The sequence below is a fragment of the Monopterus albus genome, unplaced genomic scaffold (genome assembly GCF_001952655.1).
Source record: "Monopterus albus unplaced genomic scaffold, M_albus_1.0 scaffold79.1, whole genome shotgun sequence".
Lineage (NCBI taxonomy): Eukaryota > Metazoa > Chordata > Actinopteri > Synbranchiformes > Synbranchidae > Monopterus > Monopterus albus.
In genome coordinates, this window is record NW_018127959.1 from 278797 (window position 1) to 295108 (window position 16312).

Consider the following 16312-nt stretch of genomic DNA (forward strand, 5'->3'; position numbering starts at 1 on the left):
TTGGATAATTAAAAATTTTGACTTGCATATAGCACTAGACAAAAACAGGTTTCATTCTCTGGCAGCTGTGAACGTCTGTATAAAATGTATTATACTTAATATTTCAGTCTGGATTGTACTTACTGAGAGACACTGCCATTTGATGACCCACGCTGCTAGCACGGCTTAAAAACTGGTACAGGTTGTTTAACCACAGTGAACACTGATGGCAGCACTAGCACCCAACATAAATCTATGGTCAGGAGATATAGCTAATACATGCTAACAAATTATTAAAAGCAAAGTTAATATCACAGGCTTTTTCTGTGACGCCATTTAGATCTTATAGCATTTTTATTAATGACAAAGAAATTGATAATAAAAACAAGACAAACCTGAGAAAGAAAAATAAATCATACCCATGATTTAACAAGCACCACTGATAGATGATAAATTCATTTTTTAAGTCTATGCTGACAACATGGGAACTTTTACCACCTGTAAACTAGTCATGCTAAACAGAACTTCCCTACCATGGTAGAAGGTGGGACTGATTGGCAACAACACAGTAAGTGCAATAATAAACAAGAACAAACCAGTTTGTATCCATTGAGCACTTCTCAACCTGTTCATTTACACTCGCAGGTTGGTTATTACTTCCTCCACTTTATAAGTCTGAGTGCAATAAAAAAGCACTCATACAGATGTACACACATTCGACATTTTAATAGCACTGACATTTCACCTTCAAATAGTATTTATCCCCTGAATTACATGACAGATACCAAGGCTGCTAGAAGCAATGCCTTCTATCATCACATGAAATCACAAACCCTAAATAAATAATTTTTTGTTTATGAAATAAACAGGCTCACATGTACCAACCAAATTGATATGATGTAGTCTCAGCGGAATGTAAGAGAATTTTGTGACAATGCAATGATGAACTCCCTCTAGCAGTAATCATTTACAATAATACATTGAATACAAATTGATAAATAATCTGAAGAGAAATCTGTAGTGGTCATCTGAAGTTCACGAACAAAACATCAATACTCTGCTACTGTTCTACTGTCTACACTATTTACAGTCATTGTAAAAAGGAAGCTGCTCTTTCAAGCAGACAACCGTTATTGCAACATAGTATTTATAGCAGAAGGCTTGTTGTCAGTTCATATTCAAGCACAAAGATCGTTTCTATCACAATTTGTCTTCAGGATCCAGCACTGTCAGAGGAACAACAAGAAACAAAGTGGTTGTGATGCTCTCCTGTTCATCCAAGTTATTTCAATTCTTCTTCCAGCATCAGATCAAGTTTTCCTCCATAGAAGAAAATAAAGACTAGTCTCAGACTGGAAAAACAAGAGGGAGTATTCTCTGCTGAGAGACATGGGACAATAGTCAAATCATATCAGGACAACATTAGTAGCACCTGAAGATCTAACGGAAATGATCTCACAAAACAGAGTTCACTCAAAAATCACTCATTTTGTCAATGAGACTCCAAACTGCACTAACTTCTACCGATCCAGGTGGTGAAATCGGTGACAACACTGCAGGTGTTTCACTAACATATTGCCTTGGTGACACTAACACCATCAGAAAAGACTAGGTTTGCTCTGTGAGTATGGGCATGGCCATATGATTGTGCATTTTGTCTGCTCCACAGAAACACTTACAAACAAGCAGCGAGGCTTCAAAAGGCCGATGGACAAACATAATGACATGCAGTACAAGACACTGCCCTTCCTCAAGTGATGATGAGAACTCCTTTACACTAATTGAGATTTAAAAAAAACAAACAAACACACAAAGCTACTCCACCTCTGTTAGCATTAGGATCAAGTTCAACATGTACCGATTCATTTGGTTACGTGACAGTACCTTGAGTACCGCAAAGTTTTTTACAGAAAAAGTAAAAAGAAAAAAAAAGAAGCAAAAACAGAATCTTGGTCTGTGATGACTGAAATATGAAAATAAAAAAGAGCTTGTATAAATGGCTGAATCATCTGAATACTGAAAAATAAATAGTTTCAACATGAGGCACTGGGGTGGGTCAATGTGTCTGAACACTTGATTGTCAGCTCTGTGTGATCCCCATTCGCCACCTTAGGAGATAAAGAAAAAAATATATATTACTTTTGACTCACCATGTTAATAACTTCATTTATTCAACCAGTAAAATACATAAAATATAACAGGATTTCCAGAGGAAAGCCTGGGGTGCACCGAAACAGTGACCTCAGTACACGGCCCTGGTTAATTCATTGGTTACAACCTTTACAGTTTTTTATTTTAAATTAAATGTGTCTGGGTTTTGGTCAGTTCGCACAAAACAAACCTTTGAAACAATAACCAAATCCATAATTATCAGTTGCACACTTCCTTTTGATGAAAGTGGGCAGACTGACATGCACGCACACACACATTTGTTCCTCCAGTAGACGCCACACACCACCAGACAGGCTTAAGTACTGTACGTTGAAACTGCATGGTTTTCAGTTCCCACTAATGCCTCCATTAGAAACCACATGCCAAGTTCAAAATCTCTCTCAGCCCTGCTGAGTTTTTGGCCAGTCTCTGTAGCATTAACATTAATTTTAAGCTGAGTTCCTGACCACCTGATGTCTGTATGTCCTACATTCATACTTTAAACAGAGGGTCTGACTTATGTCGACGTTTTTCCAAGCATGTGCAGCTGCACACACGTCTTAAAGATATTTCCATTTCTGCCTGCAAGTCGACTCCTCTCACCCAAGGGTTAGGGTGATTTCCTCTGTGCCGTTTTAGTGTCTTTGCATTGTTTGTTGATTGTTGTTGTGTTTGCTGTGTCGTCGCTTTTCTTTTCTCTCCGCCAGCCATTTAGTGCTGGGCCGATAGAACAGTGCGGGTTTTCTAAAACTAAACAAAACTAAACCAATAAGCTAAAATAGGCTAAAAGGCTCCTTAGAACTGAGCAGTCTTCAAAGTTAGGTGATAATCCTCTGAGTTTGTCATTTTTATGTGGCACACAATAGTCTATGCAGCACTGTCACCCTTAGGCCAATGGGAAGTATATTAACAATAATACATTTAAGTTTGAGCACGTTCATGTTTTTCCCCATGGGTAACTTCAACTAAACCAGCTTATTTATGTGCCCTCCACACACACATGCACACACAATAACATCAGTCACCACACATGTCAATGCCAAGAAGGGATGAGTGATCATTTACATTGTGTTTCACTGTTGGATTAGGAACAGAAGCTTCCTTCGCTGGGGGAGACGGTGTGTAGAGGAATAAGGCTTTGACACTGTTCGCGGTCTTCAGGCATTCTGTAGGCAGAAGGAACGGAGTGTCAGTCTTCATCACACTCAACGTCATGACAGCCATTATTATTATAATCATCCCTCACCAAGTAGGAACAAGCACTCAGAAGAATAGAGAGCGTACGTAACTGCCCAGAGGTTAGTCAGCCAAGCTTGTACTGTACATCTGATTACAGACGTAGCCTAACGAGGCTGAATGAAGTCTATTGTCCTCAGGGGACGTCAGAGAAGAAAGGACTTTATGTATTAGAATTAGTCAATTCATTTTTAATGGCTCACTCACTAAAATACAATTAAGCAACAACTCACTTTTCAAAAGACGAGACTTAAAACTACAGTTTTGCACACTTTTTATTATAAATCTAATTTGAAATGGATAAATTTGCCATTTTTGCCCATCAGTCTACACTCAATAACCCATAATGGCAAACTGAAAATATGTTGTTAGCAATGATTAAAAATTCAACACTGAAATTTCTCATTTACAAACATATTCAGACCCTTAGTTCAGGACTTGGTGGAAGCCCCTTCACATGTGGAAGCTTCAGGTCTTCTTGGGCAAGTCTTACAAGCTTTGCACACCGGGGTCTGTGCAGTTTATCGCATTCTTCTTGGAAGATCCTGTGAAGCTCTGTCAGACTGGATGTGAAGTGCCTGTGAACTTCCATCTTCATGTCTGACAATCTGTGAGGTGCATGTTTGGGTTTTGGCTGGGCCACTCAAGGACAGGCAGAGACTTGTCCTGAAGCCACTCTGGTGTTCTCTCAGCTGTTTGCTCCTCTTTGTAGTTAACTGCATTCATTCTTCCCTCAGTTCTGATCAGTCTACCCGTCTTTGTCTGCTGAGATGTCATCCTAGCAGTCTTTGTCATCTCTGCAGAGGACATCTCAAGCTCTGTCAGAGTGCCCAATGCGTTCTTGGTCACCTCCTTGACCAAGGTCCTTCTGCCTGATTGCTCAAGCTGGCCAGATCACCTAAGAGTCCTGGTGGCTCCAAACATCTTCCATTTTACAATTATTGAGGTTGCTGTGGGGGAACATTAAGGTGCTTTCATACCCTCGTCCTGATCTATGCCTCATCATAATTTTATCTCGGAGGTGTACACAGAGTTCCTTTGGCTTGGCTTTTTGTCCTGATAAGCAGTGTGAATTGCAGAAATTTCAAAAAACATGTTTTAACTTTGTCATTATGGGTTGTTGAGTGTAGATTAACAATTTAATCTACAGCTTTAAGTCTGAAAAACGTGGTCTGAAAACCTTCTGAACAAACCATATTTTGTCACAACCTCACTTCCCCACAGACTTGAACTTTAACTGACCGAGCCTGGTCCCAGATGTGCGTGAACAGAAATAATCTATTGTCTTTCTACACTCTTTTGCAGCTGCATCACAGATGCCACAGTAGCCACATCCGATGCTACCAAGGTAGTTCCTTAGAAAATGTCTGTAGATAAATACGGTCATGACTCTGTATGACAAACAACCTGTCTGGAAAAAGAAAGAATCCTGGAAATGAGTGGTGTGTGGATATAGTGATAAGATAAGTTAGATCTGCCTCCAACGCACACATTAGTAACCATAACACAGGAGACCTGTTGTGTGTCTGTTTTTGTCTTTACCAGTGGTTATGCATGCCTTAGTGAGTCTAATCATATTAGGCCATTAATAATCAGGCACATTGTGGAAACAAGACTGTGGAGAATTGAAACATGCTCATGATAGATTCTGTTGGTCTGAGGGGGTGAAAGAAGGTTGGATGAATCACCAACTTTTTTGAGATGACTGAATTAAAAAAAATTCTTGAGTTTAACTGTAGCATCATACTGAAAGCTCAACCACCCCAGACGACAACTGGCTGCAGCTGCACCATGGCTTTGTCACAGCTCCCGTGATAACTGGAAGCAATAAGCAGTCTCTTCTTCAACAGGCACAGTTCCATGATAGTTGTGAGGTGTTTTATAATAATGTCTGCAGCTAGTTTGTGGTAACAAATGCTATGTTACTTGACTCAGCTTAATTACTGTTACTTCATGCTGTCTTAAATTTGTATTTCCTAAAACATGCCTCCCTCTGGTGCCAGAGACTGAACTGCATTGTATTACTGTTTAAGAAGCATCCATTCTTGTTTATTTCCTTAAGCCCTTAGCTTAAGCAAAGTTTTCTGACAATGGGGTTGCACATCTCAGTTGTCCTTGAATCAGCATCTCACAAAATGTGGTTAACGCACTCGGTTGCTTAGCCACTTTTTGAGATTTCACATGAAAGCCCAGTGTAGAACCTGGGTGTACCTCTGAATGCGATGCTTCCTGCAAATGAAGGCATAAACTCTCCTCAGGCCCACCAGGACAGGGTCCCAATTGTTGTAGTGGCATAAGAGTGTGGCGATGAAGAAGGAGAGGAAGACGGGGACTGCCCCAACAAAAAACAGCCACGAGAAACGTACCTGTCCAACACACAGAGGAAAATAACTACTGTTAGTACTGGCCTTCACTTTTTTAGATTCATTTATAAACACATGTTAACATCTGTATCTATATAATTGAATCATTATAATACATGCTATTTGTTATATTTTAAGCATTGTTACATAGTGCTCACAGAGGAAAAGATAAAACAATGTAGTACCACAATTAAATGAAATACAGCAATCAAAAGCATAGAATAAAAGAATAAAATACTAAAATGATAATTAGGTAGATAGAGAAAAGATGATATATAATACAATGTAACTAGGAATCAACAGATAAAATGCTTTAAATTTAATCAATAACATTTTAAAATCAAGTCTAGAGATGATTGGTAGTCAGTGAAGAGAGGCTAAAGCAAGAGTAACATGAATGAATTGGATCAAAGTCAAGCAGCTGCATTTTGTACCAGCTGCAGGCTTGAGATTACTTTTGGCTTAGCCCTGAATACAACTAATACAACTAATACAACTTTTCAGCCAATATCTAATCACTTCTAGGGTTGGTCCCCACCAATGTCTGTACCAAGTATGCTCGTGGTCCATCCACACACAGAACCAAAAACATATCCTCATTGGCAGAGGTAATGAAGGAAGGAAAACAGCCAGCAGTAAGAGAACTAAACTAAATCAAGGGACTGACAGTGTCAAATACCTCCTTAAATGTTTTGTGAGGAAAATGTTCAAAGGACCTTTACATAAATAACGATTTAGACAAATTACATCACACACGCACAAACAGCAACATGAATTACAACTCTTACAAATATTGTTAAAAAATGTTGGCTAGTAAAATGTTAAAACCTCTCCGAGGAATCGGTGTCTCTAACTTCAGTTTGTGTTGCAGCTCATTTCAGTAGTGAGGTGCCGAGTAAGGAAACCAGTTTCCCCCAGTTCAGAATTTGTATGAGGTGCTTCTGTAACTGTTATGAACTCTGAAGTCAACTAGGGATGTCAAAGAACCTGGCAGTTTGGATAGCAGAGCCTTACAGATGAAGACATGTGTATGGAGTTGCCTTCAGGGGGCCAAAGATGACCATTTGACCTTTTCATACAACTCAGTGGTGAGTATGACAGCTATCTTATGTAATGAATCAGATGGTGCTGTGGTAGGCAGCATCTGGTGGTTTTAGGGTAGTGGCAACAGCATCAGCATACAGAACATCTCCATAATCCAATGCAGACAATGTTGTATAATAGTTTTTCTGCCTTCAAAGCAGAAACAACTTCTGTTTTGGTATAAAAAGCCCATTTGAATTTTCAGAACAAGATGTCCTACATGAGTTTTACAGGACAATCTACCATCTAACCAGAATCCTAAATATCTGTAATGCTGGCCTTAGTTAATTACTTCTCCATTCAGAGTATTGATAGTATTGAGATCATTAGTGACTGGAGCTCAGTTTAGAACCATAAAGTGCAGTCTTGCCAATGCCAAACATATCATTTCTTAACTGTCACTTTAAACTTGCTTGGCTTAGGTTCCTGCTGTAGGAAACTTACTTTCTGCATGCAGATATCTGCCATAATAGAGAGCGGTATGGTGAGACTCAGTGCCAAGGTCCCGATTAGAGAAGATGTAAGGAAACAGCCCCTGTGGACAGAAAGCAACATCACTGATCACACTTGAAATGTTTATCAAATAATCTGCATTACTGAAAATGAAGCTTTTTATACTCTTCAGTGCTGCATTCTTCTGTGAGTGTCTATTATGAATGCTCAACAAACTATCTAAATAGCTTGCAAAAATGTGATTCTTTTGGTGTCAGAATTGTGACCTGAATAAATTCAGGTGCTCACCAGAGCCAGAGGAACTCTGAGAGAACGGTTCCAATGAGACCATTAATGAGAATGTAGGTCCACACCAGGTGGCTGGGAAGCTCAAAGGCCTCGAAGCCTGTGTAGTGAAGCAGGAGGAAACCCGGCCACAGCAGCAGCAGGTTGAACAGACCCACAAACCCTGAAAGACACATAGCATCTCCAGCTTATTTCAAAAGCCAATGCCTGTTGGCCATAGCGGCTACAGCTCCATCAAATAAAGCAGAGGTCTCAATATATTAAGTATTTCAGCATATGGATAAGGCACAGGCAGTGCCAAGACTTGTTTAGTGCTTGAAACAACTATAATAGTAGCTTACCAAAGAACATGGGAATGTCAAGCTTATCCTCCCGATCCACACGTCTCTTGATCATTACAACGTAGATAGCGTACAGTACCGCCCCAACCAGTGACCACAAAGAGCCTTCATTAAAATTTAAAAGTCATTACATTTGGACAGAGGGTTTCAAATCACACTATATTAATAGCAGAATAGTGAAGTGCAAGAGTAGCTGATGCCGTCTCTATATTTACCTATGGCACCTTTCTCATCAGGGTCGTCCATGCTGGAGAAACTCACAAGGGCAACACCTCCCATGCTACACAAGAGAGATTGTACATGAGCTGACAGGTAAACAGGGTTATGTTGCTAGTAATGCCATTATCACATATTAAAAAACTGAAGCAAAAGAACAAAAACATGACACAAAGTATAAAACTGCTAGAAGACTCATACTGCACAAGAAAAAACTGGTGACTGATGATGAAACGCTGCTTTTCTTAGCTGAGGACTGACCTCACTTACGCCGACATGTGACCAATATTTCATCAGTTCACTTTAACCAAAATTAAACAAGCCATTATGCACAGTAATGTGGATAAAGAAGTCCTTTTGGGAAATTTGCTTTCATGGCGAGAATCAGATGAAAAGCTGACAGCACTCTCATGTCTATATGCTAAATATGAAGCTATAGCTTGGAGTCAGTCAGCATAGCAGAGCATACTGGAAATGCAGGACTACAAGATCAGGTTTATACACTGGGGATCATTAAATCTCTAGCTAGCAGATATTTTGTAGCAATCTGATCAGTAGCTGTTGAGAAATCTTTGTCTGAATGAGTCTAATGGGGAAAACACTGACATCTTCCTCAATAACATTACATGATTTTCATTTAATTTTATTCAATGGCAAATCAGAGCATATCATGGGGGGGGGTTGGGGATTGAATGTGAGAAAATGACATGGTCTGTGTCAGAGTCTGATCAGTGTGATGGGTTTAACTTTGCAGCCAACAGTACCCCATCAGAAAAGTGCTGGATTTGTTCGACTCCAATATGAACCAGTGTATCGAGAGGAAAAACTGCAGCAACAAAATGATATACTGGCTGTGTTCATTACAATCAAGTGCAACAGACTGGGTGACTGCAGCATGCACTTCTCAGCTTAACTGCCGACACTTTGGTTCAGGCCTTACCTCAGAGCCACGGCTAACAGTTTAGACAAGGTGAAACGGTCGCTGCTGCTGCTGGGAAATATGGCTGCTAAGATGAGTGTAAACAGGCCTGAAGAGGGAAAGGTGATAGAGCACACTGGAATCAGAACACTGAGGGTGCAGGCTGCTAAATGCACAGTGGCTAACATGACCAAACCACTTTCCCATTTTCCTTTACACCAGTTGTAAACAATACTGTATAATCTCCACTTTACATTTTACCAATGTCATGAAACTCATAGAGAGAGAGTCACCTGAGGTGGATGACAGAATGTTGACAATCGCGACCTGCGTGTCGGACAGGGCTTCCTGATAGGACAAGTTTGCCAGAAACCACTGGAAGACAAACAGAGGCAATGATGGGATGTTTTCAACCTTTACAATACATAGGCCTGCAGCAAATACCACTTAACTTCATGAAGCCTGCTTATTCAGGAGACATAGGTTCATATGACTCAAATATTACAGACCTCCCTCTTTCATTAAATTCATTCAGGACAAGACCCAAATCCTCCCAAACAATAACAGTCTGCAGTTATAGGCAGCTCCCTCCTTAAACCTTCAGATGTTTTCTACTGAGAAAGTTTTAGAAGCCAATACTTTGGCTCTTTGAGGAAGTTTAGTCTGAAATAACCTATAAAAGCTGCGACATTGGCCACGTAAGACCATGATTTTAGTGCACAGTGTTTAGCTGACTAGGAATAGACACTAGGTTTATAATATATAATAACTGTAATAAGTGGATAGTTGACTAATTTATCTGAAGTATATTCTGATACAATTCTGTTTGAAAGTTAAGGCATCAATCTGATTCTAATAATCAGCCATCACTATTTCACTCCTGAGAGGTTAATGACATTTAAACTATTTGTATTTTAGTTTATGTAGTAAACATTATTATTTATATTTCAAAAACAGGCCATTAGAATTGTTTATGGACTTGGTTACAGGGATCATACGAATTCATCATTTGCACTGTCAGGTTCTTTAAAATTTTCTGATACAATTCTGTTTGAAAGTTAAGGCATTCTGCTGTATTTATGTATAAAGTTAGATATAATTTGGTGCCAAGTGGTATTCGGGGTTTGTTTGGTGATCGAGAGGGTGGTTATGGATTGAGGGGCCCCTTAAATTTAAAAACTCAGGTTATACGTACAACTAGGAAAAGTTTTTGTATATCTGTGTGTGGGGTGAAATTATGGAATAGATTGGGTGATGATTTAAAACAATGTACAAGTGTAAAACAATTTAAGAACAAATATAAAAAGGTCTGCATAGCTGGGTATCGGATACAGGAAGTGTAATGATATTATCATGATATTATTGGTATATTTATGGGTGGGATATGAATAATTGATTGTATATAATTTGGTTATGTAATTGTGTAATTGTGATTTCTGGCTAGAAGGAATGCAGTGATTCGGGGCCGCGGGAATTTAACCAGTGTAGCTGTTTTAGCTTAACACTTGAGTTGGGTTAATCATAGTTTGGATTATCAGGGGTAGAACTAGATAAGTATTACTTCTTTCTACTCCTTTGCAAGCATGTAATGATCATTTATCATCATGAGACTTTTTTTCCTCTTTTTGGGGTTTTCTCTGGTTGTTTTGAGGTATATATTGATCATGATTTCTTTTCCCTTATCTGTTTTATTATATGCTTGGAATTAATAAATAAATTAAAACAAACAAACAAACAAAAACATCATGCAGCGTTAAACATCCATTACTACAGTTTCTAACACTCTACTATAGCTGCAATGACTGTCAGTGACCTCTGACCCTTCATTACCACCTCCTTTGGCTTCTCCCCAGGACCCGTTTTTACAGACTGTCTGACGTTTTCATTCAAATCAGTGGTCAATCTCTGTTTTGTGTGTCTAAGCGAGCATCTCTCTGATCCTCATCTCCTGTCATCTCTCCACTATCACTATCTAATAAAAAGGCACAGAGCTTATGAAAAATAACAAAAAATAATAATAATATGCCGGAATTGTGGCACATCAGCCACAAACACAAAGTGTAGTGTGGCAATAGAAAAACTATTTCCTAAAAATTTCAAATATATTTCTCAAACTTAGTAAGATCTTTAAGTGATCACATTTAAGTTGATGCCAAAAGCTGTGCTTCAATATTTTCCAGAAGTTCCTCATTGATCTGAGAGACAATGAGTCACCAATTAAAAGCACTTCATCACACATGATTAACAGCTTGTAGTCTTGATACTCATGCTCAGACATGATTCTTATGTGCCAAAAGCACTTCTTTTTTAAGTACAAGCAAAACACATTAGTTGCCAACTGGCTTGCAAATAACACTTATAGAACACTCAAGTGTGTGTTCTCATTATGCTTTCTAAGCCACGACTACAACACGACACAAAAACGAGAGACAGGACAAGGACGAGTGGTGTTGCAGAGCTATGTTTTGGTGTAATTTCTGGATTTTGCTCAACCTAAAGTGCATTAACATGCACAGCATGAGCATGGGACAGTAACAAATGATGGCGATAATGAACTATATCAAGGAAACGAGGCAGCAATTAAACTGGAGAGGAGCACCACAAGCTGGTGCTGCAATGTATCTGCTAACATTTGTAAAGCAAAGATATGAATTCAACCTGTTTGTGAAACCTTGAAAGATACACATCGTGCAGTTTGGTGGGAAATTCCTAAAGTTTGCATCACATACATTACGCAATGTAATATTTGTGATGTTATAGCTGCGCCTTTAAACCAGGATCAATCAATACTTTATATATTAATATTGCATGAAATGATTGTATAGAGTAGTGATTCTCAATGTGAGTGGTAATTCCCCCCAGCGGGGGCTCAGAAAGCATCAGGGGGCGATCTGGTAGCGGTGAGGGGGACAGGATAGCAAAGGTGGGCACTGACCAAGCTGCTGTCTTCACCCTTCTTCCCTTGCCATTTCCCTTATTTCAGATAAATGTACTTCACAGGGCGTCGTAAAGTTGTATAATGTTGATACTTGTTGTCTGCGTTGAGTGTGAGAGAAGGAGATACTGTTCTATATTGTTTTGTAACAGAGTTTAAGCTAGTGGTGTAATGTTGAGCAGGGACTCAGCCAAGTACTTCACATGAAGTCAGGATACAGACTCTGGCTAAATCTGACAGCCTCAGGTGCACTTAGCCTCAAGTTAACATCCCTCCCACTCATAACGAAATTAACAGCAAATCAATAATGTATCTACACACCATCTCCACTGGGTAGTAGTAATGCTGGCAGGCATTGATTGATTGATTGATTAATTTTGTTCCCCAAAGTGTTAATTGTATTATATTTGTTCAAAATGCAATGAAAACTTTGTGCTGATTTTCATTTTGTTAATTCGTTGGAACATTAGTTATAACTTATGTTTGGAGCTGAAAAATACTGGATTGTTGACTTAGCTAAGTACAAGTATCAGTACCACAGTGTAAAAATACTGTTAGTAAAAGTCCTGTGCTGAAAATGTAACTTAATTAAAAGTGCAAAAGTCTTAGCATCAAAATATATCTAACGTACCAATAGTAAAAGTACTTATTATGCACAGTGGCACATTTCACATCATTTTATTGGATTATAATGAGTTATTTGGTACATCTTTCTTTTAAAAAGAACTCACCACGAAGCAGAAGAAGAAGCTGATTTTGGCCACATCAGTGATGGTTAGCTTGCCTACTGTGCGCAACATGGCTTCATGTTCCTTGGCAGCTGGGTAGGACATGCGGGACAGCTTGGCCTCCAGGGCTTGAGTGGGAGGCAGCTGCCGCACCTCCATGATATTACTAAAACGCACCCGGTGCTTTTTGGAAGCTGCTGAGAGACAAATGGAGAGAGGTGTGAACTGAGAGAGCCAGGGAAAAACAGGTGTGGGTTAAAAGTCCAAACAGAAATTACAATGTAATTTTGAGGCTCTATTTGTATTCTCATCATTTTAGTATATTACACAAAACATCACCCCCATAAGGTGCTAATGCATGACTGGGCTGAACACAATCAGCATCATTTTCAATACAGGTGCCAAACAAACGATCAGTTGTATTTAAAAACAAAAAAAAAACACCAGAAACCCCCAGAGACTCTCTGAACCTCTACTGTGTGGCTTTGCATGGGCAAGAATTGTCAACCACTTCTAGAAATGTTCTTAAACTGCATCACTTAAAATGTTTTACCTGCTGCAAACTGCAGCCAAGACAAAGGGGAGAACATTGTGTTGAGAGTGGCTCCAAACGGTGAGTGTTACCTGTTTTCATAGCTCACACTGCCCTCTGCTGTTCTAATGTTATTTTTCATTAATGAGAGCAAACCGATAGTTATCAACCACATCAGCACTGAAGGACATTCATGATAATTCAGAAGGTGATGTAATGTTGATAAAAGACAAGAAACATGCTTCATGCCTTGTTTTATAAAGCATCAGCTGTACTCACAAGATTCACAGTCTCCAACTAAACAAGTTGAGTGTTCAGCAGAAAAAAAAATCACTGGCACGTACAGTGGTTCACTCTGCAGAGGAGTGAACAATAAAGTCAGACATGTATAGCTGCTAAATGCTATTTTTACTTCTCTGAGCTTGTCATGGTCTTGGCAGACTAGATTAGGGAATGATAAAAACTGTGACTAATACAATGCACATGGAGTCATCGTTTAGTCTGCAATGAAGCTACTTACCAAACAGCTGTTCACAGTGGTGTCAGAGGTGCAGGATGCAAAGTAAGCCTCCGCATCGGCAAACTGCTGAAAAATGGAGATCAGATTCAAGATTCAAGAGTTTTATTTGCCATTTATGCATAAACAGACAGTCTAGACATATAGGAACTCTTGTGCAGCTCTCCTTTGGAGTCAGGTAAGGAGTCAAAAGCCAGAAAGAACATTTAGTCTTAAAATAAAAAAAGTTACATAAGGGCAACAAAGTATTACAATGAAATACACAAAAATAGGGTAAGAGTATTTAGTGTTGTCATGGTTGAAGACACAGTTGTGGGTGTACAGGGTGAAGAGTTTGGGACTGAGACAGCAGCCCTGCGGTGAGACTGTGCTGATTGTGACCTCAACAGACACCCGTCCTCCCATTCTGACCACCTATGGTCTTTCAGTCAGGAAGTCCAGAATCCAGTTACAGGTGGGAGTTGGGACACCGAGGTCTGTCATCTTCCCAATCAGACTACCCGGGCGAATGGTGTTGAATGCAGAACTGTAATCCAGGAAGAGGTGTTTCAGGGTGTGGAATAAAGCCAGAGCCGTCGCATCCTCCACTGATCATGTACTGCGGTAGGCAAACTGGACGGGGTCTACAGTGTCCGGGACCATGTGGTTAACGTGTGAGGACCAGTTTCTCTAAGCACTTCATGGTGACTGATGTGAGCGTCACTGGCCTGAAGTCATTCAGAGTCAATGTGTCTGATGTCTTAGGGAACGGTATGATGAAGGATTTTTTTGAAAAAGCGAGGAACTACTGCTTGGGTTAAACACAGGTTGAAGATACTGTATGCACATCCCCACAGGCTCTCAACACTCCATCTGGTTCCGCCACCTTATGGGGGTTTACCTGTTTCAGGGCCTTCAGGACCTGTGTGTGCGTCATCTGAAAAGCAGTGTCCCCCAGGTTGCAGGGGGATTTTGAGGGGGTGTCTGTGTTCATCCTGTCAAATCTCACATAGAAGTTGTTGAGGCTGGACATATAGAACATTCTGGAAACATCTTTTCCACAACTTTCTCCTTCTGCAGCAGATGGAACTTAGAAAAATGTCAGAAATGCCTGGAAAAGAAAACATACAAAGTCCCATGTAGAGAGAGTGTGGCCTGACTACTTACAAATGCAGAGTGCGGGCGCTTCAGAGTGCCAGTGCACTGCTGCCTCCAGGGCCGCCACAGCAGGAAACCCAGCAAATACAGCACAAACATGGAGGTCTTGGTGAATGTGCTGAAGAAGGGTTTGTTGTATTCCTGCCGCTTGAAGATGTACTGTGGGAACAAGCAACAGGAGGAAGCTGTTTGGATAACCACTGTATTTGTGCTGGAAACTGGACACTTTTAGGACTTCACAGCACCAAGTTTGCTTTCATAGGTCCGTGCTCTCAACTCAAACCTGTTTCACCTCTCAAACCCTCCTCCTGTTTACTATAGTTGGATTTCTAGTTTATCCAGAGTTGCTCCTATGAGTAAACAAATGATATTTACTCAGCCTAATGTGACACTTCATACTCTTACTCCGCTACATGTCATATGAAGTTTGTGTTCTTTTCTCTCCAGTACATTCATCTGCCTATTTTTCCTTCCTCTAGTTACGTCTTTATTTTTCTGCAACACATTTTGACAAACTGCTTGTATGTTGGTTGCCTCCTATTGTTTTCCATTTCTAGATACTTCCGGCCACTTCTGTTCTGCTAACCCAGATTTTCCTTGTGATGATGCCACTGCCATAAAAAAATCCACTGGAACTACAATAAATCTCAAATTTGGACTCATCAGAGCAAAATCCAGTTTTAATTAAGGATATGAGTACTTCATCAGCTACTTGTTGGAGGAGAGAAGGACATGCTGTGTCATGCATTGAGGCACAAACACAACAAACAAGTTCACACTAGTCACAGATCCCAGATCACCTCAGTGGTCTCTGATTGCTGGAGCATCTGCACCCCCTCTCTCGCTACATCCCTGTTGTGTCATCTTGTACTGCAACCCAGACTACAACAGCAGCTGTGGAAAATGGCAGACTGTGACAAAGTCCTTACTGAGGTTAGCTCAGAGGAGGCTACCCAGATGACATCCACCAGCAGGAGTATCACCACCCCCAGGGCCATCCGCTTCCGTTGGGCTGCACAGCTACCCTGAGAACTCATCCGGTTCATGATGAACACCCACGCCATCAGAACACTAAAAAAAGAATGGATGAACACAAACATGTTACTGAAATTTAGAAATGCACAAATGAATCATTTTCTTTTCTTCATTAGAATTGAACAGTATTAGTATTTAAGCAGAAGTCCTGTAAATACTGCATCTTTATTTACAATGGCATCTACAATGTCCATCCATCCATCCATCCATCCATTTTCCTCCGCTTATCCGGAACCGGGTCACGGGGGCAGCAGTCTAAGCAAAGATGCCCAGACTTCCCTCTCTCCAGACACTTCCTCCAGCTCCGCCGGGGGAATGCCAAGGCGTTCCCAGGCCAGCTGAGAGACATAGTCCCTCCAGCGTGTCCTGGGTCTTCCCCGGGGCCTCCTCCCAGTGGGACAT

At 40.3% G+C, this 16312-nt stretch overlaps 1 protein-coding gene across 1 annotated transcript in view; it reads right to left on the reverse strand.

Moving 5' to 3' along the window:
• Positions 1–341: 341 nt before the first annotated feature.
• LOC109963793 (solute carrier family 35 member F5) overlaps positions 342–16312 on the reverse strand; it is a 17871-nt gene continuing 1900 nt past the window's right edge. The window contains exons 2-15 of the mRNA XM_020606640.1: positions 15805–15946; positions 14885–15034; positions 13742–13804; positions 13501–13576; positions 12693–12886; positions 9320–9401; positions 9048–9135; positions 8107–8171; positions 7892–7996; positions 7554–7713; positions 7257–7347; positions 5578–5732; positions 3196–3296; positions 342–2087 (exon numbers count right to left, since the gene is read on the reverse strand). Coding sequence (XP_020462296.1) covers positions 3215–3296; positions 5578–5732; positions 7257–7347; positions 7554–7713; positions 7892–7996; positions 8107–8171; positions 9048–9135; positions 9320–9401; positions 12693–12886; positions 13501–13576; positions 13742–13804; positions 14885–15034; positions 15805–15939 — 1446 coding nt within the window. The 5' untranslated portion in view covers positions 15940–15946 and the 3' untranslated portion in view covers positions 342–2087; positions 3196–3214. The remainder of the gene's footprint in view (positions 2088–3195; positions 3297–5577; positions 5733–7256; positions 7348–7553; positions 7714–7891; positions 7997–8106; positions 8172–9047; positions 9136–9319; positions 9402–12692; positions 12887–13500; positions 13577–13741; positions 13805–14884; positions 15035–15804; positions 15947–16312) is intronic.